The following is a 27955-nucleotide window of genomic DNA, read 5'->3' on the forward strand; positions in this document are numbered from 1 at the left end:
AAGTTTTGAAATAAACATCTGGGGAAATTCAGTTTTATATTATCTGTTCCTGCAGCTGCTCAACTTCTTCTAAGCAAAGGTCAGGGAATATAATAGGTTTTCCGATTCATTTTAGATAAAATGTGAAAGAACAGTTCATGTGAAGGACATTGCTGCCAAATATATTTGGCAAGATTTATATATCAAATCCCAAGGGAAATGCACAAACAAATCCCACAGAAATTAGGAAGGAGTAAAGCCCATGAACTGGAACATTTTGTCACTTATTGTGCAGATTACCCTGAAACTGACAGAGGTACATACATCACGTGTTTCTGAACCAGAAATAATTCTGAAACTATTTACTGTAATAGAAAATGTCCTCTATATGCTCATCCCGGAACTGAATCACATACCTGGATGGTGCTAATGCTCTTAGGCATGTCCCTTTGAATAGAGTCTCCTACTATGGACCATGTCCCACTAGAATAGAGCCTTGGCGTTCTGTTTCTCTGTCTCACAACTTTCTTTTATTTATTTATTTTTACCTGTTTCCTTAGAGGGAGAAAAAATTATTTCTGTGTGCTCTTGATCCTGTTCCCTGTGTGCTCTTCCAAGGTCTTGTTATAGTAAACGTTTTCTGTGTCTTACATTCTCATTTTAGCCAGAAATATTAAAGTGGAAGCACTGTGCTGGTGGACCTCAAAATACCTATCTGTTGACATGGGTCTCAGTTTTGTTAGAAACTGGTGGAAGCTTTGGAGAAACTGGATGGAGTAGACTCTGCAGAACCAGGGACACAAAAACGGAATAAAGGACGACGAGATTAGTGTTGAAGGACATAATTGTTAAAGTGGGCAGGAGATAGGACAAATAGGGTGTACAGAGGGGTGCACTTGATGGTATGCGCACCCCATGATATAGTTAAATGACTGAAAGCCACATAGGTCTACAGCCATGGAAGTTTTAGGGATGGTTAAAATTAGAGCATATTTAAATATGAATTAATATTATTGGGTTGAGATCCCGGGAAATGGACTCAGGGAGCTCAGGGGCTGCAGCGAGCCCTGCGAGTTGCCCCAGTGGGGCCACCGTGGCCGGGCTCTTGTGTCTCCATCCCGGTCCCTTAAGCACCAGGCGGTACTGGGAGGCCCAGCGGCTCCTGGGGGGCGTGGCCTGCCCTGGGAAGGGGCGTGGCCGGCCCTGGGAGGGGGCGCGGACTCAGGGAGCTCAGGGGCTGCAGCGAGCACTGCGAGTTGCCCCAGTGGGGCCGCGGTGGCCAGGCTGTTGTGTCTCCATCTGGATCCCTTAAGCGTGGCCCTCCTGGGAGCAGCCCTGCGGCTCCTGGGGGGCGTGGCCGGCCCTGGGAAGGGGCGTGGCCTGTCCTGGGAAGGGGCGTGGCCGGCCCTGGGAGGGGGCGCGGACTCAGGGAGCTCAGGGGCTGCAGCGAGCCCTGCGAGTTGCCCCAGTGGGGCCACCGTGGCCGGGCTCTTGTGTCTCCATCCCGGTCCCTTAAGCGCCAGGCTGTCCTGGGAGCGGCCCAGCGGCTCCTGGGGGGCGTGGCCGGCCCTGGGAAGGGGCGTGGCCTGTCCTGGGAAGGGGCGTGGCTGGCCCTGGGAGGGGGCGCGGACTCAGGGAGCTCAGGGGCTGCAGCGAGCACTGCGAGTTGCCCCAGTGGGGCCGCGGTGGCCAGGCTGTTGTGTCTCCATCTGGATCCCTTAAGCGTGGCCCTTCTGGGAGCAGCCCTGCGGCTCCTGGGGAGGGGGCGTGGCCGGCCCTGGGAAGGGGCGTGGCCGGCCCGGGCAGGAGGCGGGGTCAGGGTTTGCGTGCCCGCGGTGCTGGGGCGAGAGCGCGGCCAGGCGGTGGCTCGCAGAACCATCCCATTTCCGTCCCCACCTCGACCTCCGCGCACTCACCTGCCTTGTCCTCACGCGGATGGGGCGCGGGCAGGTTCCCAGGGGGGCGACGGGCGGCCTTTGCGTGGGCCACATCTGTGCCCGCCCTGTGTGTGACAGCACCTGAGGGCGCCCCTTCTGGCCTGCGTCCCTTTCGTATGACCATTACCGAGTCGCCCCCCAGTTTCTAATTCACGGCGTTTTTGCCGTGGGGACCCTGCACACTGCTTAGCTCATAGCTGTAGGGAGGGGCGCGGAGGGTCACAGCAGAGTGCATGGGTTGAGCCGCTTTGGTTCCTAAACCCACGTGTTCGTGGGGACACAGAACCATCTTCGCACCAGTGCACATAGCGCCCCTCGGAAGTTGGCCCTCAGTCCTTACAGGGCCCCGTGGAGCTTCACGTTGGAGCCTCAGCTGTGCTTTAGGAAGTTACTTCACTCTTCTCTCTGGCAGCGGCTGGTTGCGCGGCACGTGGTAAAGCCAATGGATGCCGAGGTCATGGTGTCCCTTCTAGGATGGGAAGGGGTCCAAGGCAGTCAACTTGCTGTGGACCAGCTGGCTGGTCTCCCTGATGGACGGCGCAGTTTGTGCCCGCAGGCTTGCTTCCTGCTGGTGGCAGGCTGGACTTTCAGGGACAACACTGGGTAGATGAGCCTTAGCAAGAACCCATGCTTTTGGATCTATGCACAAATTCTCTCGCTGCCACCATCGCTGCTTACGTCACATTTTGCCAGCAGTGGGGTGGCCCGTGCAGAGCCTGGCTGACATTAATTGCCAGTCGTTTGTCCACGGTCGATGCTGTCAGGTGGCATTAACATATGATGGGAGGATTTTTCTATTTTGTGCCCACTCATGAATACCTCTTTACCCCAGATATCCTTGTCCCTGATATTCCAATCCTGTTCCTTCTAGGCCTCTGGCTACACAACCAAACCTTTGCTAATATCCATTAGTCTGCACATATTTGAACCTTGGGCCATTTCTCTTTCTACACAAAGTTCACAATCCGTAGCATTGCCCTTGCACCTGCATAGCAAACTGACCCACCTGTAAATAAAGCTCACGCTTCTTCCTCTGCTAGCAGCTAGTAATCAGGGATTACTTCCTTGGGTGGTTTTTATTTTTTTATTTTTTTAATTTATTTTTTATTGGAGTTCAATTTGCCGACATATAGCATAACACCCAGTGCTCATCCCATCAAGCGCCCCCCTCAGTGCCCGTCACCCAGTCACCCCCACCCCCCGCCCACCTCCCCTTCCACCACCCCTAGTTCGTTTCCCAGAGTTCCGAGTCTCTCATGTTCTGTCTCCCTTTCTGATATTTCCTTGGGTGGTTTTTATAGCTTCTTAAGCACACAAGTGGGAAAAAAAAAGGGATGTCTGCTTTTCTCTCTTTGGGCATGGGTGTGGGTGTGCGCATGTGTGCACGCACACGCAGGAATTGGTTGGGGGGAGTTTATTGGTGCTTCTTCAGTATCTGAATAGATTACTACTTGAGGAATTGTGACACACCAGGGGCTGAGTTTTGGTCTCTGTTGCTGTCCAGGTGGACACCCACAGTAGCAGTAGCTAGATGGGCCTCGGTGACTCTGGGACGTTACCCCCACGCACCGCCTGTGCTGCAGCTGCTCCATTCCAATGTCCGTGTTGGCAGGATTGTATTACAGGGCTGAGGCTGGTGACATCAGCTGGCGAACTCATTCTGTCTACTTGCTTGTTTGGTGCCTTTAATGTAGTGGATGCTCTCCACTTTCTCAGCCTTCCGTGCTCTTCCTTTCTTTATGTAGGTCTGAGTTTTGACCTGTATTAATTCCCTTCTGTCTGAAAAGTTTGTTATGATATTTCTCATGAGGCAGCTCAACTGGCAACAGATTCCCTCAATTCTTGTTTGTCTAGAGTCGTTATTTCTCCTTCACTGTTGAAGAATGATCTTACAGGGTAGAGAGCTCTAGGTTGATTGTTGTTGTTGTTGTTTTTTTTTTACCATCAACACTTTAAATATGGAACACTCTCCTCTCTTCTCACTTGCGTGATTTCTGAGAACTAGTGTGTGATTCTTTGTTCCTCATTAGGTGAGATATTTTCCCTGTGGTTTCTTTCAAGATGTTGTATTTATCTTTGATTTTCTGAAATTTGAATATGGTATGCCTGGAAAGAGTTTTCTGGGGGGGACATTTGCCCTGCTTGGTGTTCTCTGAGCTTCCTAGGTCTATGTTGTGGTGTATGACATTAGTTTGGGGAAATTCTCATTATTGCTTCGGATATTACTTCTGTTCCTTTCTCTTTCTTCTGCTATTCCCACTGTGTTTATGCTACGACCTTTAGAGTTGTCCCACGGTGCTCGGATATTCTGATTCTGGTTTTTCTCCCTTTCTTTTTTTCTCTTTGCTTCTATTGTCATATTTTCAAGCCAGAGATTCTTTCCTTACTGTATCCAAGCTACTAATGACTCTACCAAAGGAACTCTTGGGGCACCTGGGTGGCTCAGTTACTTAAGCGTCTGACTTTTTTTTTTTAATTGTTTTTTATTTATGATAAGCACACAGTGAGAGAGAGAGAGAGAGGCAGAGACACAGGCAGAGGGAGAAGCAGGCTCCATGCACCGGGAGCCCGACGTGGGATTCGATCCCGGGTCTCCAGGATTGCGCCCTGGGCCAAAGGCAGGCGCTAAACCGCTGCGCCACCCAGGGATCCCAGCGTCTGACTTTTAATTTCACCTCAGGTCATGATCTCAGGGTTGTGAGATCGAACCTCTACCCTCCCTCCAACTTGTGCTCTTTTTCTCTCTCTCTCTATCTCAAATTAAGTAATCTTTTTAAGGGATATTTTATTTATTTATTCATGAGAGACACAGAGAGAGAAGCAGAGACTCAGGCAGATGGAGAAGCAGGCACCATGCAGGGAGCCCGGTGCAGGACTCGATCCCAGGACCCCAGGATCACGCCCTGAGCCAAAGACACCCAACCACTGAGCCACCCAGGTGACCTGATAAATAAAATCTTTATGAAATATTTTAAAAGATTAATATCCAAAATACAGGTTTCCTCCACTATCTGAAAGCTTGCTTTACAATACTTTGCTTTTACAAAAGACCTACTTTACTACCTGTTTTTACTAACTAATAAAATCTGAAGAGGGGGGATTCCTGGGTGGCGCAGCGGTTTGGCGCCTGCCTTTGGCCCAGGGCGCGATCCTGGAGACCCGGGATCGAGTCCCGCGTTGGGCTCCCGGTGCATGGAGCCTGCTTCTCCCTCTGCCTGTGTCTCTGCCTCTCTCTCTCTCTCTCTCTCTCTCTCTCTCTGTGACTATCATAAAAAAAAAATCTGAAGAGGTTTGTACCTTTTACAGAATGGTGATATTGGTTGTTTGTTTAATGCCAGTACATCTTACAAAAGGTTTCATAGGCATGTTCTATTTTTGGAGAACTTCTTAAAACTCAACAAGAACAAGGGTGGCTCAGTCAGTGGAACATGTGACTCTTGGTCTCAGAGTGGTGAGTTCAAGACCCATTTTGGGTATAGAGATCACTTAAAAAAATAAAATCTTTTTTTTAAAGATTTTATTTAGTTATTCATGAGAGACACAGAGAGAGGGGTAGAGACACAGGCAAAGGAAGAAGCAGGCTCCGTGCAGGGAGCCAGATGTGGGACTCCATCCCAGGACTCCAGGATCTCACCCTGAGCCGGAGGCAGATGCTCAACCACTGAGCCACCCAAGCATCCCTAAAAATAAAATCTTAAAAAGAAAAACTAAACAAGAAAGCAAACAAGTTTTTTTTTAAACAACTTAATTCAAGAATGGACAAAACGGACATGAATAGACATTTCTCCAAAGACTGTATACCAATGGCCAAGAAGCACTTGAAAAGATGTTCGAAATCACCTGGGGAAATTCAAATCAAAACTACAAAGAGACGTGATCTCTCACCCATTAAGATGGCTGTTAGATAAACAAACAAACAAACAAAAAACAGAAAATAAGTGTTGGTGAGGTTGTGGAGAAATTGGTACACTTCTGCACTGTTCCTGGGACTGAAAAATGGTGCAGCCACTGTGAAAAACAGAATGATGACTCCTAAAAACTTTTTTGAAAATTACCATATAATCCATCAATTCCATTTCTGGGTATATACTCAAAATAATTGAAAGCAGGATCTTGAAGAGATATTTGTGTCCCTATGTTCACAGCAGCATTATTCTCAATAGCTAAAACATGGAAGCAACCCAAGCATCTATGTATGGGTAAATGGATAAGCAGCATGTGATCTATTCATACAGTGGAGTATTTTTCAACCTTAAAAAGGAAGAGAATTCTGACACCTGCTACAATGTGGATCAATTTTTTTTTAAAGATTTTATTTATTTATTCATGAGAGACGCAGAGAGAGAGAAGCAGAGACATAGGCAGAGAGAGAGGCAGGCCCCATGCAGGGAGCCCAACGCGGGACTCAATCCCAGAACTCCAGGACCACACCGTGGGCCAAAGACAGGCACCAAACCGCTGAGCCATCCAGGGATTCCCAATGTGGATCAATCTTAAGGACATTTAGCCAGTCACAAAAAGTCAAAGACTCTACAATTCCATTTATATGAGGTACTTAGTCAAAATCATAACAACAGAAAGTAGAATGATGGTTTCAGAGGTGAGGAGAGTGGAGAATGAGAAGTTATTGTTCAATGGATATTGAGTTATGGAGGCAGACAGTGGTGGTGGTTGCACAACAATATTAATGTACTTAGTACTACTGGACTATATACTTAAAAATGAGTAAATTTTATGTTTTATGTGTTTTACCACAATTTTAAAAATGAAAAATACCGGTAGATCACTGATCTTCCTATTTTGCAGTCTTTACCACTTTCAGATTGCATTTTCATTTCTACCTCAGCATTCCCACTAAAGGCTTTATAAGAAAAAGCCCAGCAGCCCAGGTGGCTCAGCGGTTTAGCGCCGCCTTCAGCCCAGGGTGTGATCCTGGAGACCCGGGATGGAGTCCCATGTCGGGCTCCCTGCATGGAGCCTGCTCCTCCCTCTGCCTGTGTCTCTGCCTCTCTCAATCTTTCTCTCTCTCTCTCTCTCTCTCTCTCTCAATCTCTCTCTCTGATGAATAAATAAATAAAATCTTTTTTAAAAAAGAAAAAGCAAAATTTCTTATGGGAATGAATAATTTTCTGGTGTTGCTGCTCTTTGAAAGAAACACTGAGATTTTTGTGATTTCAGCATTTGGTAGAGAAAAAGAATAGGTAAGTAACAAACGTCAGACACCTTGTTATTGATTTCACATCTCAGTAGTTCCAGGTATGGTGTGGCTTCTGCTCCAAGCATGCTAATACCCACAATCAGAAACTGCCTCTCCTTCCCCCCACTTTTATCCTTACTGTTGTTATTTGTGACAAGGGGGAGTGTCTTATTGGTCATGTTTGGGGTTCCTTCTTCAGTGGTCCCCAATACCAAATATATCCACCGTTTATCTGTTTCGTCTTTCATCTCTTACAATTTCTTGCTTTTCAAAAGCCCCTGAGGGTAAACAAGATGTAAGAAACAACACCTGCTCCACCACCTGCCACGGTTGGCCAGTAGTCCGATAAGGAGCATGCCTTTATCCTGTTGGAACCCGTACTTCCCACCAAGAAACTGAAACACTGCCCTGTGGCTCTGAATCAGCCTCTGGACAAAGGTCTTTGTCATCTTAGGAGCAAAGCTCTTTTAAGAGCCTGTGCTGATGCAGATGCCAACCAGCTATATGATATAACAAAGAGGGAGAGCTTTTTGCCTGAATTCACAAGTAGAGACTTGGATTCTGTTAGGCCTAAAGTGAAAGAATACTATTATTCTTAAGGGATGCGAGATTATTTCAACTCCATACTGACTTGACCAAGTGCTTTGAACTGCTCCAAGAAAAAAAAGACAGAAGAAAAAGATCTATAGGTAGATGTGATTATGACCTTGGGAGGTCTTGATGGCCATTTTGACCAGATTATGGCATCTGTGAGCACTGTGTTATAAGCTACCTGCATCGCTTCTGTGCCAATTATAATGATCCAGGAAGGATCTCTCATCTACCTGCTACAACCAGGAAAGCACAAACTGCATGTAGATACTGGAATGGAAGGTGATTGGCGTGGCCTCATTCCCGTTGGGCAGCCTTGCAATCATGTTATGACAACAGGCATAAAGTAGGACCTCACAAATAATGTACTTGGGTTTGGAACGCTTGTTAATATTTCCAATGCCTATTATGGAGCTGGTGTTGTTACCATGGAAACCATTCCTCTGGACCATGGCCATCAAAATGTAAGCCAGCAACTGGCATCCAGAGCTGTGCCTCTGATTTACCTAATTTGCCACTGACTTATTACTCAACAATAACAGTTCACCTTGCTTCACAGAAATTTCAACCTCCAAATAGGAAGCCCAGGAGTTTTAAATATGTGAATTTTAGATAATCCATGTAACACAAATGACAGATCTCAATTTTACAGTGAGGGAGAAAAAACCGTATTTGTTAAGAAAGTTAATAAGCTCCACTACATTCAATTAGAATCATTCCACTATAAAATAAAATTCAGTACTGATTATTGTTAGGTTATTAATCAATCAATCAATCAATATATCCTAGAAAATTTTAAGTTTTGAAGCTGAGAAAGTTCTCTGTTAGTGGTCCTTGGTGTCCACCACAAAAACGTTCTTCTGCCCATCTTTAAATGCTTACACCAAAGGCTGCTTCTGAGTGTCTATCAATGCTAGATTCCTCTGTGTAATATAGAAAAAAATCCTTTCAGATTGGGATGTTAGGGCTGTACTATTTCACTCTGGCCTTATTACTGTGTTTGGTTTTATCTTTTAAAAATAGATCAGGAATCATCTATCTAATCGTTAAACTTGAAAACAGGCAGTTATGTGAGCTATGGGTGAACAGAAAAATGGCACAAAAGGTAGATGACAACTCATGGAGCCCTACCGACACATTCACCCCCAGCCCAGCTCTGCGGCGAGCGCACTAGGCTTCAGTGGGGACACAAATGAAAACTGCCCTCGTTGTAGTTACAACCAAGACTGAAAATGTTATGCAGAGGACATTCACTCGTGAAAACTGAATTGTTTCTGACATTCTTCAGACTGAAAAAGCGTTGGTTCGCAGACCCCATGTTTATGGAGGACCAGGAAATGAGTTTGACACCGAGTACTAAGGATCTGAGTGCTCACTTTCAGACCTGAGTGCCTGTCCCTATGCAGCCATTCAGTCAAATCCCCTGAACCTTGTCCTTGGCCAGAAACTGGAAGGGGCTGGCTGGGTGGTGCGTGAGCTTCTTTCCCACCCTCCCGATTTTAGACCCTGACACCAGGCAGAGAATGACAGGGTTACTGGCTCAGCAATTCAGACCACCTGGGCCACCGAAATGCATTCACCTCTCTTTTATAATGAGGCTCTCTTCTCTCTCCTTACCGTTTTCTATCTACCAAACCAAACGTTGGCATACAAACTATGATGTAAGGAGAACCCACCCATTGTGTTTTATGTATACACATCCCCATTTTGTTATAAGGGACCAGCAGCTCTTTCCTTCATGGTGCTACAACAACAAAGCAAAAATCGGATTCTAAGTGGAGAATGAAAGGTAGATCAGCTGAACTAGTACACAGTTGTGAAAAGTTCACCATGAGAGGTCATTTTTAACTATTACGCAAATATATATGATTGAAATCTGATGTCGAATACAAATAGTTATCAAGACAAAAGAAACAACACCTGGTCCATATCTAACTGTATATCTTTAGAATCCTCTCCTTTTCCATATTTGTTTCTAGTATGTATGTTGTGACGGCACAGTGGCATGTAGTATATGGTTTATTTTTTTAAAAATTATATTTATTTATTCATGAGAGACACACACAGAGAGAGGCAGAGACACAGGCAGAGGGAGAAGCAGGCTCCATCCCATGCGGGGAGCCTGACGTGGGACTCGATCCTGGGTCTCCAGGACCACACCCGGGACTGAAACTGGCGCTAAGCCACTGAGCCACCCGGGCTGCCCATACATGGTTTATAAATGAGTGAATATGCATCTGCAGGGAGTGAGTGCTCAATTTTTTTTGAGTGATTGAGGTTTGGATACCAGGATCTGCACATGAAAGATTCCTTCTAGGGCAGCAGTCTTGATTTCTCCACATGAATCTTCATTCCCCAAATGTCCGTGCCTCGTGGCTATACTTCTTTGGCTTGCTGAAACAATACCAGTTGGTAAAAATCTGGGAAGTGAAGAGAGTTAGATAACCAGAAGCATAAGTCAGGAAGAGAGGCTCTCTATGGCATATAGAAAACTGCAGAACTACGCTATGCATGCAAAAATGAGTGGCAGTAGCCACCTCCAACCACTTTGTATTTTTTACCAATTCACCTAGAGCCTTCTTCACTAGGATTCATATTGGTCCTCTTGATTATTCAATTGAGACTGGGCCCCAGAACATGAGAACCTAACTTGTCAGGTAGAGAGAGAGAGCAAAAGGTCGGGAACCAGTCTTCACCTAAAAGAGTTTTAATAACTGAAGCAAAGAATAACATTTTGGGAACATTTATATAATCAATCATAAAATTTCTGATTCAATAGCTAATCTGAATCTGAGTATCTGACTAAAGACAAAAATGAGCATGAATGGAGGGTTGACCCTAAATTACAGCTCCTACTAGCATCAGTAGATCAATGTACATAGTCTTCATTGGCAGGTTATTTTATTTGTGATATTCCTGGTATCTGTAAGAGGGGAAGTATAATTTTAGGACACACTGACAAAATTTGAATACAAGTTACTTAGATAAAGCTACAGTCTGGGGGGCGCCTGGGGGTGCTCAGCAGTTGAGTGTCTGCCTTCAGCTCAGGTGTGACCCTGGGGTCCTGGGATCCAGTCCTACATTGGGCCCCCCACAGGGAGCCTGCTTCTCCCTCTGCCTGTGTCTCTGCCTCTCGCTCTGTGTCTCTCATGAGTAAATAAATACAATCTTTAAATAAATAAAAGTTACAGTCTGGGGCACCTGGGTGGCTTCTGCCCAAATCATAATCCCAGCGCTCTGTGATCAAGCCTTGAGTCGGGCTCGAGAGTGGGGAGTCTGCTTCTCCCTCTCCACCCCTCTGCTCACTTGTGTGTATGCGCACACACACACACACACTCTCTCTTTCTCAAATAAATAAATAAAGATTTTTAAAAAATAAAGTCACAGTCTGTTATAGACATGAAATTGGAGGATCTTGTAGTTATTGCTTTGGCAAAAGATGCAGTGTAAGGGTACCAGTTTTATGATTTATTATATGGTATCTAATGTACCAGATGACTTTTGAAAACAGTGTTTTGGTGTGATGTATGTTAGGGATTCTCTTAGCTCAGGCTGCTACAACAAAATACCACAGGCTATGTGGCTTGTGAACAACAGACATGTATTTGTCACAGCTCTGGAGGCTGGAACTCCAAGATTAAGGTGCCAGTAGATTTGGTGCCTGGTGAGGGTCTGTTCCTTGTTCATAGATGGCCATCCTTTCACTGTGAGTTTGCATTGTGGAAGAGGTGTTAGATGTCTCTGGGGTCTCTCTTATAAGGTCACCAGTCCCGTTCTCTGCACATATAAACATTCAGTCTGTAGCAGGGATTTATATACAATTTCCAATTTAGCTTGTTAATAGAAGAGGAATGGGATGGAAGCTTTACTTCTAGCTGCTTTTCAAAGTGGGTTCAAAAAGTGTTCACAAAAGGGCAGCCCGGGTGGCTCAGCGCTTTAGCACCGCCTTCAGCCCGGGGCCTGATCCTGGGGACCCTGAATGGATTCCCTTGTTGGGCTCCCTGCGTGGGGCCTGCTTCTCTTTTTGCCTGTGTCTCTGTCTCTGTCTCTGTCTCTCTCTCTGTGTGTGTCTCATGAATAAATAAAATCTTTTAAAAAAAAGGGTTCACCAAAATAAATGACTTTTTCCTTTTTTCACACAGCTTTTCTTCCAGGGTGCCAGGATCTTTGCCACTCACCACGTCAGTCACGTACAGAAAGACTGTGTTTGTAGAGTTTACAGATGACCTTTTCAACATTGCCAAGCCCAGGCCACCGTGGATGGGTAATATAAACAATATTGACTGTTTATTATGCAACTGAGTAACTGATGTCCTAGCAAGGATCCCCTAGTCTTGGGGCTGCAGTTGAAGAGGGCCATCGGGGAAATACGGTGACTGCATAGTCTCAGTCTCTGTGCAGGCTCTCCTCCTCTGCTGTTCTCTAGATGGTAGAGTGCTCTGGGTCTTGGAGCTGGGTTTGTTTTATCTTTTCTTTACCTTCAATCACTAGCTGATCTTATCCAGTCTCACAATTTTAGGACATCTCTATGCCAGTGACTCCCAAATTGATATCTTCAGTTCAGACTGCTTACTTGATAAGTCCACTTAGATGTCAAATAAGCATGTAACAAGATATCAAGATGAGACATCTACTTTGAAATTATTTCTGAAAATTAGAGGTAACAAATACCCCCAAATTCTAAAGAGATATTGTGAGTACCTGGCTGGCTCAGTACGTAGGGCATGTGGCTCTTGATCTTGGGGTTGTGAGTTTGAGCTCCACAGTGCTTGTACAGATTATTTTTAAAAAACTTTAAAAGGTCAGTTTTACCCAGTTTAAAATCTCGGACTAATGAAAAGGAAGTAAACGTTATTGAGATGGAAACAAACCATAAGAGACTCTTAACAATAGAGAACAAATGGAGAGTAGATGGAATGAAGTGGGTGGGGGATGGCTAGATGGGTGATGGGTGATTGGTATTAAGAAGAACATATGTTATGATGAGCACTGGGTATTGTATGTAAGTGAGAAATCACTGAATTCTACTCCTGAAACCAGTATATCCATGTATGGAGGGAAAGGGAGAGGGAAAGAGAGTATTCCAAGCAGGCTCCACACCCGCCACAAAGCCTGATGCAGGGCTTGATATCATGACCCTGAGATCCATGACCTGAGCTGAAATCAAGAGAAGCATGCTTAACTGACTAAGCCACCCAGGTGCCCCTATTCCTGAAACCAATATTGCACTGTATGTTAACTAACTGGAATTTAATTAAGATTTGAAGAAAAAAGAGAGATGTCAGTCCTCGTATGCAGGACTTACTCAGGGACTTGTTCAGGTGATGGTCCAAAATTGATCTGCAACCTTTAGCCCATCATGCGCCTCAAGCGTGAATAAACTGTGGGAACTTATGAAATCATTTAGGTTTGAGGATTTCTTTGTAAACCATTTTTGGTAATTTGTATGTTCCCACCCCACAGTGGGTGGGAGGCTTCACCCTCATGTCAAACTGTAGTGATGGAGGCTTTAGGAGAACCACTTAGAAGACTTGACATAAGACCTGTGGAGCTCCTAAGACTCTGACTATTTCCTGCTTTTTATCTGGAAAACTTTCAAGGCTAGAGTCTTGGGGGAACTTCGCCTGGTGGCATAATAAGGGGAGTGGGTTATAGCTGTAGTTAACTGCACTGCTACTGTTAGCTGTGAGATGAGGAAGGTCATAGGACAAGATTTGTCTCAAAAAGACGCTGCCTGAGAGGTCTTCCTGCCAGGACTAGGTGACCCCAATAGCAAAAATCTCTGTGATTATATCGCCAGAAGCCGAAACTGAGAAGAGATATACAAGTGACAGCTGCAGAGGGCATGATTAGGAAGGAGAGTCTCCAAAGAACTCATATAAGTTCCCTAAGAAAGAAAGAGATCAAATTTTGGCGTATCCCATAACCAGGGGCTAGCAAAGCCACGTTTCACTGTTCTTTCCAAAATAGATTTTGTCATCATGCCTCTTTTTCCACCTCTGTCCTTTTCTCACTAGCTCCAAGCTCAGAGGGTCAAGCGGTAAAGTGAGTGGGGAAGGAGGATTAGGGGAGGAAGATGAGAAATCTGGAGGAGGGAGAGACCCTGAAATTGTGGGAGATATCAAATGTTTGATATTAGGCCAGACTAGTATCACTGGATTGATACAAAACTGCTAATATGTGAAGGTTACTGGAAAAAATTTGGGATCGATCAAAATGCAAGAGGGGAAACTCCACATAACACAGGTAAAAACTATGAAAACTAAGTCTCTTTCATGTTTTCGTCCAATTGAATCCACTTCATTCAATAAATCACTTGTAGGCATCTTATACTTAATATGTCTATGAGTCAGAAGTCTTGATTTTCCTCTTAATTTTCTGCATCATGGCCTGACTACTTCCCAGTTGTATAAACCCAAACCACAGGAGCCATCCCTGGCTGCTCTCATTCTTTTCCTATCTCTAACATCCAATCCATCAGCAAGTGTTGTTGACACTTCATCCAAAACAAGTCCCAAGTCTGCTTGTTTCTTGCAAATTCTAAATTCATCCAAACTCCTGTGGCCTACAAAGTCCTACATGTTATATTCCCTGCCTGCCTTTATAACCTTATTTCCTATTACTCCCCTACTCATTCACATGTTGCTCAACTATATCAAGATTATTCCTATCTCAGGACTTTTCCATTTGTTTTATCTGCTTTGAATGTCAATCTACTAGATATTTGCAAACTGGCTTCTTTTCTTAGTCAGATGTCTGCTCAAATGCCACTTCCTCAAAGATGCGCTTCCTAACCACTATATTAAAAGGATTGTCTCAAAAAAATAAAAAATTTAAAAAATAAAAGGATTGTCTCCTGCTTCATCATTTTTAGCACGCCACTATCTTTTATAGCATTTACAACGAATATTTCTCGTTTCTTTATGTGCTTAATGACATCCTCCAGAATGTGATTTCCATGACCTATCTTGTTCAGTACTGCATCTCCAGTGCCTGGGACAGTTCCTAGAATCTAGAAGGAACTCAACTATTAGTTGAATGAATGAACGCATTGAAGGAATTGCTAGAAATTGATCCTCAGTACAACGAATGACGCTGAGCTGGTGATAGCAGTTTATGCATTTATTCATTCGATTACTACTCTTTATCAATAATCACAGGGGCATGTTTTTCCACTGTGACTTTGGTCATCACCTTCATAAAAGCAGTGACCTTTGGGGGGCATCTCATTCTTGCAGGCCTGCTGGGTCCTACCATCCAGGCTGAGGTTTATGACACAGTGGTCATTGTCCTTAAGAACATGGCTTCTCATCCTGTCAGCCTTCACGCTGTTGGTGTATCCTATTGGAAAGCTTCTGAAGGTGAGTCAAATGCCCTCCCGTTGTCCTGTCATCTCAGGGATAAAGGAGTATTGAATTCAAGGTCTTACAGCTAGTGAATGCTAGAGTCAGGATTCGAAGCTAGGCCCATTTCGAGAAATCAGGAAGATTGTCATTTTAGTCTAAGCCCTAAAGTTGAATTTGGTTCCTATTCTCCCTTGACGAGCCAGGCTACGGATCCTCACCATTCCACCTCATCTGCCTTCCAATGGCCAGAAAACATCCTAGGGAGAAGCAAGGCTCATGGTATAGAAGTGAAATGGATTTCATCGTCTTTCCTTAGATTCTGACTTTCCAGATACTTCCTCTCCTTCCCCTCCCCCCAGTTTCTAAATATGCATGCCATCATGTGATAAGAGCCACCTACCAGAAGCACCAACTGACTTCCTGAAAATAAACAACCACTTTACCTAACTTCTCTCTAACCTCCACAATGCAGGAAGGGAGTAAAGGGGATGCCACAGTTGAGTCGTACTCATGAGACCAGGGCAGACCTGAGTTAGGGGAAAATGAATGGTAGGGGCAGGTGATATAAGGGAAAAGTCATCCCCAGTTCTGCCTGGAGCCTGCCAGGCTATTCCCATGAGGGTTATCCACTCGCGAGCTTCCAGAATGAATCTAGGAGCATTTTAAAGAGGCCAGGGTTCCCACAATTCTGCAGCTGAGGGCTGAGCATAGACATGACTCTTTTGCATCTTAAGCCTGGTAAGGTCTAGGACAACTGGCAAATCTCTCATGTGTGCATCCACAGCAGGTCTGCCCAGGAACAACACAGCTAGGCAACGGCCTAAAATCCATGTGACTTGTGGTCTAGTCAGAAGCCTATATATTTATATGTTGTGATCCACATGCTCCTGGCCTTACAGTAGCCTGGGAGCCCCAGGATGTCAGTTAAATCTGTGACGATGTTGAGTGTCATTTCCTAGGTTTGCCGACCTTTCTGATACCTGTTATAAAATATCAGTTGAGGCATTGAGGTGCTTTTCCTGTTGAAAAAAAAATGAGTTGTTTATCTTTTTCTTACTACTTAGTAGAAGTACTTTATTCTTTTTTTTTTAATTTTATTTATTTATGATAGTCACACAGAGAGAGAGAGAGAGAGGCAGAGACACAGGCAGAGGGAGAAGCAGGCTCCATGCACCGGGAGCCCGATGTGGGATTCGATCCCGGGTCTCCAGGATCGCGCCCTGGGCCAAAGGCAGGCGCCAAACCACTGCACCACCCAGGGATCCCCAAAGTACTTTATTCTTAATATGCATCCTTTGACAGATGTAAATATTCGCATATCTTCTTCCAGTCTATGCCTTGAATTTTCACCCTCTCACTAATTTTTTTGGTAAATAAAAATTATCAAAGTCAATCAAGCACACAAGTTCAGCAGTTAATGAAACACAAAATATTATCACTTTTTTTTATGTTGAACTTTGTGACCTATTTGACATATTTGCCAATTCGAAAATCATGAAGACTTTCTTCCATCTTTTCTTCCAGAAGTTTTATTATTTTACCTTTTGTATTTAGGTCTATGATCCATCTCAAACTTATTTTTGTATATGTTTTCCCTATAACAATTTTTAAAGTAATCTATATGCCCACTGTGGGGCTTGAACTCATGAGTTGCATGCTCTACCAACTGAGCCAGTCAGGTGCCCCTCCCCATAGCATTTTTAAACAGTTTTATTGAGGTATAACTTATATACCACAAAATTTGCTCATTTAAAGTAATTTGACAGCAAGTACAACAAAAGCATATGCATATGCTTACATAAGCAAAGGAAACCATCGCCAAAATAAAAAGGCAACATAATGAAGGGGAGAAGATATTTGCAAATGATATATCCAATAAAGGGTTAATATTCAAAATATATAAAGAATTCTCACAAGTCAATATCAAAGAAAACAAACCATCCAATAAAAAAATGAACAGAAGACATGAGGAGCCATTTTTCCAAAGAAGACATCCAGATGGCCAGCAGACACATGAAAAGATGCTCAACATCACTCACCACCAGGGAAAGGCAAATCAAAACCACAATGAGTTATCACCTTATACTGGTGAGAATGGCTAGTATCAAAAAAATAGATAACAAGTGTTGGTGAGGATGTGGAGCAAAAGGAACCCTTGTGTACTGTTGGTGGGAATGTAAATTGGTATAGCCACTGTGGAAGACATTATGGATGTGACTCCAAAATTAAAAATAGAACTACTATATGATCTGGCAATTCCACTTCTCAGTATTTATCCAAAGAAAACGAAAACACTAATTTGAAAACATCTGTGCTCCCCTGTGTTCATTACAGCATTATTTACAATAGTCCAGATATGGAAGCAACACAAGCAAACCAAGTGTGTGTGTGTGTGTGTGTGTGTGTGTGTGTGTGTGTGTGGAGAGAGAGAGAGAGAGAGAGAGAGAGAGGGAGAGAGAGAATGGAATGTTACTTAGTCATAAAAAAGAATGAGGGCAGCCCAGGTGGCTCAGTGGTTTAGCGCTGCCTTCGGCCCAGGGCCTGATCCTGGAAACCCAGGATCGAGTCTCACGTCAGGCTCCCTGTGTGGAGCCTGCTTTTCCCTCTGCCTCTCTCTCTCTGTGTCTCTCATGAATAAATAAATAAAATCTTTAAAAAAAATGAATGAAATTTTCCCATTCCCAACATGAATGGACCTACCTAGAGGGTATCATGCTAAGTGAAATAAGTCAGACAGCGAGAGACCAATACTGTATGATTTTTATTTATGTGCAAAATCTATTTTTTTAAGATTTATTTATTTTAGAGGGTGGGAGGGGCAGAGGGAGGAGGAGAGAGAGAACCTCAAGCAGACTCCCTGCTGAGTGTGTTGCCAGATATGGGGCTTGATCCTATGATCCTGAGCCCAAACCAAGAGTTTGGATGCTTAATTGACTGCACCACCCAGGTGCCCCTCACTTTGCCAAATCTTTTTTTTTTTTTTTTTTTTTAGATCTTTAAGCGTCTAGCATGTGAATCTTTTTTTTTAATTTATTTTTTATTGGTGTTCAATTTACTAACATACAGAATAACCCCCAGTGCCCGTCACCCATTCACTCCCACCCCCCGCCCTCCTCCCCTTCTACCACCCCTAGTTCGTTTCCCAGAGTTAGCAGTCTTTACGTTCTGTCTCCCTTTCTGATATTTCCCACACATTTCTTCTCTCTTCCCTTATATTCCCTTTCACTATTATTTATATTCCCCAAATGAATGAGGACATATAATGTTTGTCCTTCTCCGACTGACTTACTTCACTCAGCATAATACCCTCCAGTTCCATCCACGTTGAAGCAAATGGTGGGTATTTGTCATTTCTAATAGCTGAGTAATATTCCATTGTATACATAGACCACATCTTCTTTATCCATTCATCTTTCGATGGACACCGAGGCTTCACTTTGCCAAATCTTAACGTGTGGAGGTTTGTAAGTGCTTTGACCAATAGTGTATGATGGAAGTGATGCCATGTGACTCATAAAAGAACATGCTGCTTCTTCATTTGTGGGAACATCTACTCTTGGAGACCTGAAATGCCATGTAGGAAGCCTGACTCCCCGAGGTCCCCAAGTATAAGTACCCGGAATCCAGCATCCATATCATCCCTATCCAGCTATAAGATATGTGAGTGAGAAACCTTCCAGACGATTCCAGCCCTCAGCTGTTTGTGTCATGACAGCTGATGTCCTAGATATCTTGAAGCAGAGAAGCCCTCTTGCCCGTGCTCTGAATTCCTGACCCACAGAATCAGGGTAATACAGTGGTGGTTGTTTCACACACTACATTTGGGGTGCTTATGTTTGCAGACTTCTCAACAGGAAGCTCTGTGATTTACTTCTCTTTTCCTTGTGTATCTCAAGCCCAAAAGCACTTGACAAAACTTTGACTGACTCAAGGGGTAATTACAAAATGACTTCCTTTCAGAAGTGGCTTTTTGTTGATTCAGTATACTCCTTAGGAAAGCTTCCATGGAAGTGGCACTTTGAAGTCAGACAGATAGACTCCCTGAGCTCTCAAATGTTATGGCAGTGCTGTTCTTCTTGTAATAGAAAGGTCAGATAAGACTGATGGAGGAAAAAAAAAAAGACTGATGGAGGCAGAGATCTTCCAAAAGTAATATACGTTAGTGTGTAGTAAACTCTAAGGGCTTTGCACAATGCTTTCTTCCAGGCATCACGTACTTTACCTGGTCTTCACAAATCATTTTCATCTTCATTGAAGAACAGAATGTTATTAGCAGCCCCCAAAATCACATTTTCTCACTACTCACTCCAATAACTCTTCATTCTCATTGGAATCTACCATCCACCCATACTCTTTCCCTCCTTGCCCAGCTTAGATGCCCAGACATGGGCACTCACTAGTTCCTGGCCTCCTTGATCTCCATTCTATTGGCTTGACTAAGCCACTGCCCTGGTTAGAGGTGTTTCCCACCTGTTTTACTAGCAGCCAAGTGAATGGCCATAGTAGAAACAAAACTATACAACCGCATGACATTGTATCACTAAGTTCATGATACCTCACCTCAGTACTACCTGGCCATCCTACTGCCGTGGTTCTTCCTCTCCCCGAGACAGCTATCCTGCTTTACACATTCTTGGCCTCTCATCAAACCACCCACACCTCTTTCCCAACCCTACTATTAGGAAAAAGAATATTCATTTCTTCTTCTTTTTTTTTTTTTTTGGAGTTCAATTTGCCAACATATAGCATAACATCCAGTGCTCATCCCGCTAAGTACCCCCGTCAGTGCCCGTCACCCAGTCACTCCAACCCCCCACCCACCTCCCTTTCCACTACCCTTTGTTTGTTTCCCAGAGTTAGGTGTCTCTCATGTTTTGTCACCCTCACTGATATTTTCACTCCTTTCCCCTTAATTCCCTTTCACTAATTTTTATATTCCCCAAATGAGTGAGACCATATAATCTTTGTCCTTCTCCGATTGACTTATTTCACTCAGCATAATACCCTCCACTTCCATCCACGTTGAAGCAAATGGTGGGTATTTGTCGTTTCTAATGGATGAGGAATATTCCATTGTATACATAGATCACAGCTTCTTTATCCATCATCTTTCAATGGACACCGAGGCTCCTTCCACACTTTGGCTATTGTGGACATTGCTGCTAGAATATTCATTTCTTCTTTTTTTAATTTTTTATTTATTTATGATAGTCACACAGAGAGAGAGAGAGAGAGGCAGAGACATAGGCAGAGGGAGAAGCAGGCTCCATGCACCGGGAGCCCGACGTGGGATTCAATCCCGGGTCTCCAGGATCACGTCCTGGGCCAAAGGCAGGCGCTAAACCGCTGCACCACCCAGGGTTCCCAGAATATTCATTTCTTAATGAGATGCTTCAAATAAAGAAAAGTACAAAAAAATAATATGGCAGACAAACATGTGACCATCACATCACTTTGCCAAATCTTATGTTTTTTCTTTAAAGATGTATTTATTTATTAGACAATGCACAGAGCCTGACACAAGGCTTAATCCCATGATCCTGAAATCACGACCTGAGCCGAAACTGAATCAGATGCTTAACAACTGTGCCACCCACATGCCCCTCACTTTGCCAAATCTTAACACTGTACCATCTTCACTTTAGGAAATTAAACATTATACATACAGTTGAATCCCCTTATGTAACCCCTCTGATTCCCTTCCTCCCTATCCAAATCTATCTACTATCTAGAATTATAGATATCAACCCACGATCACATAGGCACCTGAAGCACACACCATCCCCAGGTGCCAAACTCAGGTTTTTAAAAACGTCTGCCACTCTCTACCAAGCACAGGTGCTGGTCTGATGTTGTCTCTGGATGAAGCCAGTAGTACCTAGTGCACACCGAACAGGGTATCCCTAGACCCCAGAGAGGCTGACCTTAGACCAGGGACTACCCACCTGTACTTTGCAGGTGGCCTTTGGCTGCTGAAAGTGTGTAGTAAAAGCACAGGCAGAGTAGGGGCAGTGCAGGGGTCCCTTGTACTGTTCTGCTGGAAAAGTCCTTCTCTCAGATGTATAGATGTTGTGGGATAAAATAAGACATAAATGAAGAGCCCTCTGAATGCCTTGGGCTGCTCTAGAGCTCCAGAGACCATTTTAAATCCAGGAAGTTATGGTGAAGATGCTAGAAAAATGTTTCAGTAGAAGATATTCTCTACTTCTGTCCACTGAAATGATCTAGAAGCAAAGACACCTCATTAACAATGAACATATACTGTGCTCAATTTATAATTGAGGTATCAGACTAATCCAGGGGTTAGTTTGAACATCACTAAGGATGGGACAGCCAGAAAATACCTGCCCCTAGTGTCATCTGCTCCTCCAGAGAAGAACTAAGTTAAAAACATTTTTAAAAGGGGGCACCTGCTCCCCAATGTTCACAGCAGCAATGTCCACAATAGCCACACTGTGGAAGGAGCCTCGGTGTCCATCGAAAGATGAAGGGATCGAGAAGCTGTGGTCTATGTATACAGTGGGATATTCCTCAGCTGTCAGACAGGACGGACACCCACCATCTGCTTTGGCGTGGAGGGGCCTGGAGGGTATTATGCTTAGTGAAGCAAGTCAATCAGAGAAGGACAAATATATGGTCTCATTCATTTGGAGAATATAAAAAATAGTGAAAGGGATTAAAGGGGAAAGGAGAGAAAATGAGTGGGAAATATCAGTGAGGGAGACAGAACATGAGAAACTCCTAACTCTGGGAAACGATCAAGGGGTAGTGGAAGGGGAGGTGGGCGGGTGGATGCGGTGACTGGGTGGCGGACACTGAGGGGGGCACTTGGCGGAATGAGCACTGGGTGTTATGCTATATGTTGGCATATTGAACTCCAATAAAAAAATATACCAAAAAAATAAAAATAAAATGTTAAAAAAAATAAAAGGGGGCACCTGGGTGGTGAAGTTGGTTGAACATCTGATTCTTGATTTTGGCTCAGGTCATGATCTCAGGGTCCTGAGATTAAACCCCGCATTGGGCCCCGTGTGGGATGTGGAGTCTGTTTAAGATTCTCTTTCTCCTGCTTCCTCTGCCTCTCCCCTCCCCACTCTGCTCTACAATTTTTTTAAAAATCTCTGTATCTCATCTTTCCCTGAACGTCACCAGTGCTCATTAAAGAGTCTGGGACAAAGTACATGACCAATGTATGTCTCTTGAGTTGAATTGATGTGAACTAGGTAAAAAGATACAATGATGGAAGCAAAATTATTGGTTAGAATCTGGAGGTCACAGTGAGACCCCTCAACCCTTCATGTTTGCATTAGTGGCCTAAAACTTCTCTGGAATATTTGAGGCTGCTTATAGTCTTCCAAATTAAATTGCAGAAAGTCTATTTCTTGTGTACAATCTCCTGATAACAATAAACTTGCTATGTTTCCTTGAGTCAACAGTGGGTATGGAAAGGACAATTTTATCCCTTCTTGCTTTAGGTGCTGAGTATGAGGATCAGACCAGCCAAAAGGAGAAGGAAGATGATAATGTCATTCCTGGTGAAAGCCATACCTATGTCTGGCAGGTCCTGAAAGAGAATGGCCCAATGGCCTCTGATCCACCATGTCTCACCTACTCATATTTTTCACACGTGGACCTGGTGAAAGACCTGAATTCAGGCCTCATTGGAGCCCTGCTGGTTTGCAAAGAAGGTAAGTGTGAGAAAGGATAGGACTCAAATGAAATAAGGGAGTATAAACATCTGGGTCAATTCATAAAAGCATTTGTGTTCTTTCATCTAAAGGAGGTTTCTTTTCCCTAGCAACATACCTATGGAAAGAAAATATTACATTCTGTGGGCTATCTCAGTAGTGCCTTTTTAAAAAATATTTATTTATGATAGTCACACAGAGAGAGAGAGAGAGAGGGAGAGAGGCAGAGACACAGGCAGAGGGAGAAGCAGGCTCCATGTACCGGGAGCCCGATGTGGGACTCGATCCCGGGTCTCCAGGATCGCGCCCTGGGTCAAAGGCAGGCGCCAAACCGCTGCGCCACCCAGGGATCCCCTCAGTAGTGCCTTTTGTAAATTTTGTGTGAGGTTCTCTGAAGGCTTCCTGGAGATAAACACATTCAATTGTGTCATCTGTATCCCAAAAGCTATAAAAATTGGAGCAAAGCAGGGCACCAGGGTGGTTCAGTCGGTTAAGCGTCCAACTGCTGATTTTAGCTCAGATCTTGATCTTAGGGCCATGAATTAAAGCCCCATATGGGGCTCTGCATTGGACTCTACACTGAGTGTGGAGCCTACTCTAAAAAAAAAAATAGGAGAAAAGCAAGCATTTATAACTTGTTATTCTAAAAATCATCTTAAGTTAAATTAAACCTGTTTTTAAGTGATAGCTTAATAGCAAGCACTAAATCAGGGAAGTAAACAATGCAGAATTTTCTTTAATTCTAAGTGGGTTTTTTTAAAAAGCTTTTATTGGGGATCCCTGGGTGGCGCAGCGGTTTAGCGCCTGCCTTTGGCCCAGGGCGCGATCCTGGAGACCCGGGATCGAATCCCACGTCGGGCTCCCGGTGCATGGAGCCTGCTTCTCCCTCTGCCTGTGTCTCTGCGTCTCTCTCTCTCTGTGTGACTATCATAAGTAAATAAAAAAATAAAAAGCTTTTATTCATTCATTTGACAGAGAAAGAGAGCACAAGGGTGGGGGGGGGCAGAGTCAGAGGGAGAAGCAGACTCCCAGCTGAGCAGGGGGCCTGACATGGGACTCGATCCCAGGACCCCGGGATCACTCCCTGAGCTGACAGCAGACACCCAACTCACTGAGCCACCCACATGCCCCTAATACTAAGTTTTTAAATTTTTTTAAATTAATTTATTTATTTATGATAGTCACACACACAGAGAGAGAGAGAGGCAGAGACACAGGCAGAGGGAGAAGCAGGCTCCATGCACCGGGAGCCCGATGTGGGATTCGATCCCGGGTCTCCAGGATCACGCCCCAGGCCAAAGGCAGGCGCCAAACCGCTGCGCCACCCAGGGATCCCGGGTCTGTGATCCTCTTGCAGCCCACTGTTAGAGGATTTCTTTTTTTTTTAAGATTTATTTATTTATTCATGAAAGACACACACACAGAGAGAGGCAGAGACCCAGGCAGAGGGAGAAGCAGGCTCTATGCAGGGAGCTGGATGTGGGACTCGATACCCGGTCTCCAGGATCAAGTCCTGGGCTGAAGGTGGCGCTAAACCGCTGAGCCACCCTGGCTGCCCTGTTAGAGGATTTCTAATGAGGTTGTAGTCAAATTGTGGCTGGAGCCAGGGTCATCCTGAATGAAACTTTATTCACAAGTCTGGCACCTAGGCTTGGAAAACTCAAATAGCTGGAGCTTTCCACAAGGTATTTTCAGCATGGGAGCTACAGGTTTTCCTTTTATTTATTTATTTTTTATTTTTATTTTTTTTGTTTTTTTTCCTTTAAAATGGACTATGTTGGGGTGCCTTAATGGCTTAGTTGTTTAGGCATCTGCCTTCAGCTCAGGTCATGATCTTGGGGTCCTGGCATCGAGCCCCTGCATTGGACTCTCTGCTCAGTGGGGAGCCTGCTTCTCACTCTCCCTCTGCCCCTCTCCCTGCCCATGCTTTCTCTGTCCCTTTCAAATAAATAAAATCTTTAAAATAAAATAAGTGGACTTTGTTTTTTAGAGCAGTTTTCGGTTTACAGCGAAATTGAGCAGAAAGTACACAGAATCCCCAAATGCTACCTGCCTGCCACCCACACACAGCCTCCTTCACGATCAGCATCCTGCACCAGAGTCATATGCTTGTCACAACTGGTGAACCTACAATGACATAGCATTATCAGCCGCAGCCCATGCTTTACATGAGGGTTCACTTGTGTTGGTCTGCAGTCTACGGGTTTGGACAACGTAGAATGACATGTACCCACCATTGCAGTATCATACAGAATAGTTTTCAGTATTCTAAAAATCCTGTGTCCCACCTATTCATCCTTTCCTCTTCTAGCAACCACTGGTTTATTTGTCTCCATAGTTCTGCCTTTTCCAGAATGTCAAATAGTTGAGATTATACAGTATGTAGCCTTTCCATATTGGCTTCTTCCACTTAGTAACATGCATTTAAGTACATCTATGTCTTTTCATGGCTTGATAGCATTTTTCTTTCTAGCACTGAATGATATTCTATTGTCTAGATGGACCACAGTTTATCCCCTCCCCAAAGAAGGACATTTTGGTTACTTCCAGGTTTTAACAGTTATAAATAAAGCTGCTATAAACATACACGTGCAGGTTTGTATGCATACATCCTTTTCCACCCCTTTGGGTAAATGCCAAGGAGCAAATTGCTGGATCATATGGTAAGAGTATGCTTTCTTTCTTTCTTTTTTTTTCTTTTTCCAAAGATATATTTATTTATTTGAGAGAAAGAACATGAGCAAGGGGAGAGGCAGAGTGAGAGAGGAAAGAAGAAGCATACTCTTCACTGAGCAGGGAATCTGATGCAGGCCTTGATTCCCAGGACCTCGGGATCATGACCTGAACCGAAGGCAGACGCCTAATGGACTGAGCCATCCAGGCGCCCCAAATATGCTTTCTTTTGTAAGAAACTGCCATCTGGTTTTCCAAGGTGGTCGTATCATTTTGTGTTCCCAGCTGCAATGAAGGAGCGCTCCTGTTGTTCTTCATCCTCACCAGCTTTTGGTGTTGCCAGTGTTTTGGAATTTAGCCATTCTTGTAGATATGTAGCGGTATCAAATTGCTTTAATTTGCATTTCCATAATAACATGATGTGTAGCATGTTTTCATTTCAGATATTTTATTTATTTATTTGAGAGAGAGAGAATAAGTACAAGTAGGGGGGTGACAGAGGGAAAGGGAGAAGCAGACTTCCCGCTGAGCAGAGAGCCTGACACGGGGCTCAATCTCAAGACCCTCAGGTCATGACCTGAGCCAAAGGCAGATGCTTCACCAACTGAGCCATCCAGGCACCCTGTGAATCATATTTTTATATGCTTACTCGTCCTTTGTATATCTTCTTTGTTGAGGTGTCTGTTCAGGTCTTTTTCACATTTTTAAATCATATTTTCTTATTGTTGAGTTTTCAGAGTTCTTTGTTTATTTTGAATAACAGTCTATCAGATTATGTGTTTGCTAGAATACGTCACTATGGCTAGCCCATAAAGGACAAGGGGAATTGGATTCCACCTTTTGATGGGAGAATAGGCAAAGAATCTATGAACTGAACCACCATTTTCAGATGATGATGATGACGATGATTCCAAAAAAAACAAGAAGGAAGGGAGTAGAGGAAGACCAGAAGAGTTTGTACTAGTTTCATTTGGAAGTATGACCTCATTTGTACTAAGTTCAGTTTCATAGTCAGAATTTATGACAAACTGATACAACCACGTGTGTTATTTATGAGATGTAAAGTTTAATAAAACAATAAAATCATTGGGGCACCTGGGTGGCTCAGTTAAGTGTCCGATTCTTGATCTTAGCTTGGGTCTTGATCTCAGGGTCATGAGTTCAAGCCCCATGTTGGGTTCTGTGCTGGGTGTGGAGCCTACTTAAAAATCATCAATCAATAATAAAACTTTACATATAAAATATAAACAGAGGGACACCTGGCTGGCTCAATCAGTGGAGCATGCAACTCTTTTTTTTTAAAGATTTTATTTATTCATGAGAAACACAGACTGAGAGAGAGAAGCAGAGACACAGGTGGAGGGAGAAGCAGGCTCCCTGTGGGGAGCCCGATGTGGGACTCGATCCCAGGACCCTGGGATCACGCCCTGCCAAAGGCAGGCGCTCAACCACTGAGCCACCCAGGTGTCCCCGGAGCATGCAACTCTTGATCTCGAGGTTGTAAGTTTGAGCCCCAAGTTAGTTGTACAGATTACTTAAAAGTCAAATATCCATCAAAAATTTTAAATGATTTAAAAATTAATTTTTTAAAAAAGTGAAATCTTAATTGTCAACAGAGGTTCTAGTTCTGGTTAAGATGGAAGAAACATACGCACCTTTTATTTCCCATTGAGCTTAACTCTAGAACCTTGACAAAATGCACAGCGCAGCCATTTGAGAATCCTAAAAATCAAATAGAACAAACAAGTCAGGAAAAGGCATCAGAATTTCAAGTACCACCAAACTGGTGAAGAATTTCACTTTTTACTCCCCTTCCTTATTCCCCAAATGGCAAAGGATGTGAATAGATATTTTTTGGGGAAAAAAGATATAGAAATGGTTAACAAGTATGTGAAAAGGTACTCAACATTGCTCATCATCAGGAAAAGGCAAATCAAATCCACCAAGAGATATCCCCTCACAGCTGTCAGAATGGCTAAAATCAACAACACAAGAAACAACAGGTGTTGGCAAGGTTTCAGAGAAAGGGGAACCCTCTTATACTGTTGGTGGTTATGCAAACTGTTGCAGTCACTCTGGAAAACAGTATGTAAGTTCCTCAAAAAATAAAAATAGAGCTACTCTATGATCCAGCAATTGTACTACTAGGTATTTATCCAAAGAATGCAAAAATACTATCTTGGAGAGATACATGCACCCCAGTGTTTATAGCAGCAGCATCTACTATAGCCAAACTAGGGAAACAGCCCAAGTGTCCATTGACTGGTAAGTGAATAAAAAGATGTGACGTAACGAGACACCTGGGTGGCTCAGTGGTTGAGTGTCTGCCTTTGGCTCAGGTCGTGATCCCGGGGTCCTGGGATCGAGTCCCACATCGGGCTCCCTGCAGAGGGAGCAGAAGGAGCCTGCTTCTCCCTCTGCCTGTGTTGTCTCTGCCTCTCTCTCTCTCTCTCATGAATAAATAAATAAAATCTTTTTAAAAAAAGTTGTGGGACGCCTGGGTGGCTCAGCAGTTGAGCATATGCCTTCAGCTCAGGGCATGAT

General features: G+C 44.0%; 1 protein-coding gene and 1 pseudogene across 2 annotated transcripts in view; both read left to right on the forward strand.

Moving 5' to 3' along the window:
- The window catches only part of F8 (coagulation factor VIII), a 148528-nt gene that overhangs the window by 11114 nt on the left and 109459 nt on the right, over window positions 1-27955 (forward strand). For both annotated transcript variants that reach the window (XM_077888609.1, XM_077888608.1), the window contains exons 2-4: window positions 11847-11968; window positions 14943-15065; window positions 22526-22738. In XM_077888609.1, coding sequence (XP_077744735.1) covers window positions 11847-11968; window positions 14943-15065; window positions 22526-22738 — 458 coding nt within the window. The remainder of the gene's footprint in view (window positions 1-11846; window positions 11969-14942; window positions 15066-22525; window positions 22739-27955) is intronic.
- LOC144308204 (thiamine pyrophosphokinase 1-like) lies at window positions 2374-9092 on the forward strand (annotated as a pseudogene).

Source organism: Canis aureus, chromosome X (assembly GCF_053574225.1).
Source record: "Canis aureus isolate CA01 chromosome X, VMU_Caureus_v.1.0, whole genome shotgun sequence".
In the NCBI taxonomy this organism is placed as follows: Eukaryota; Metazoa; Chordata; class Mammalia; order Carnivora; family Canidae; genus Canis; species Canis aureus.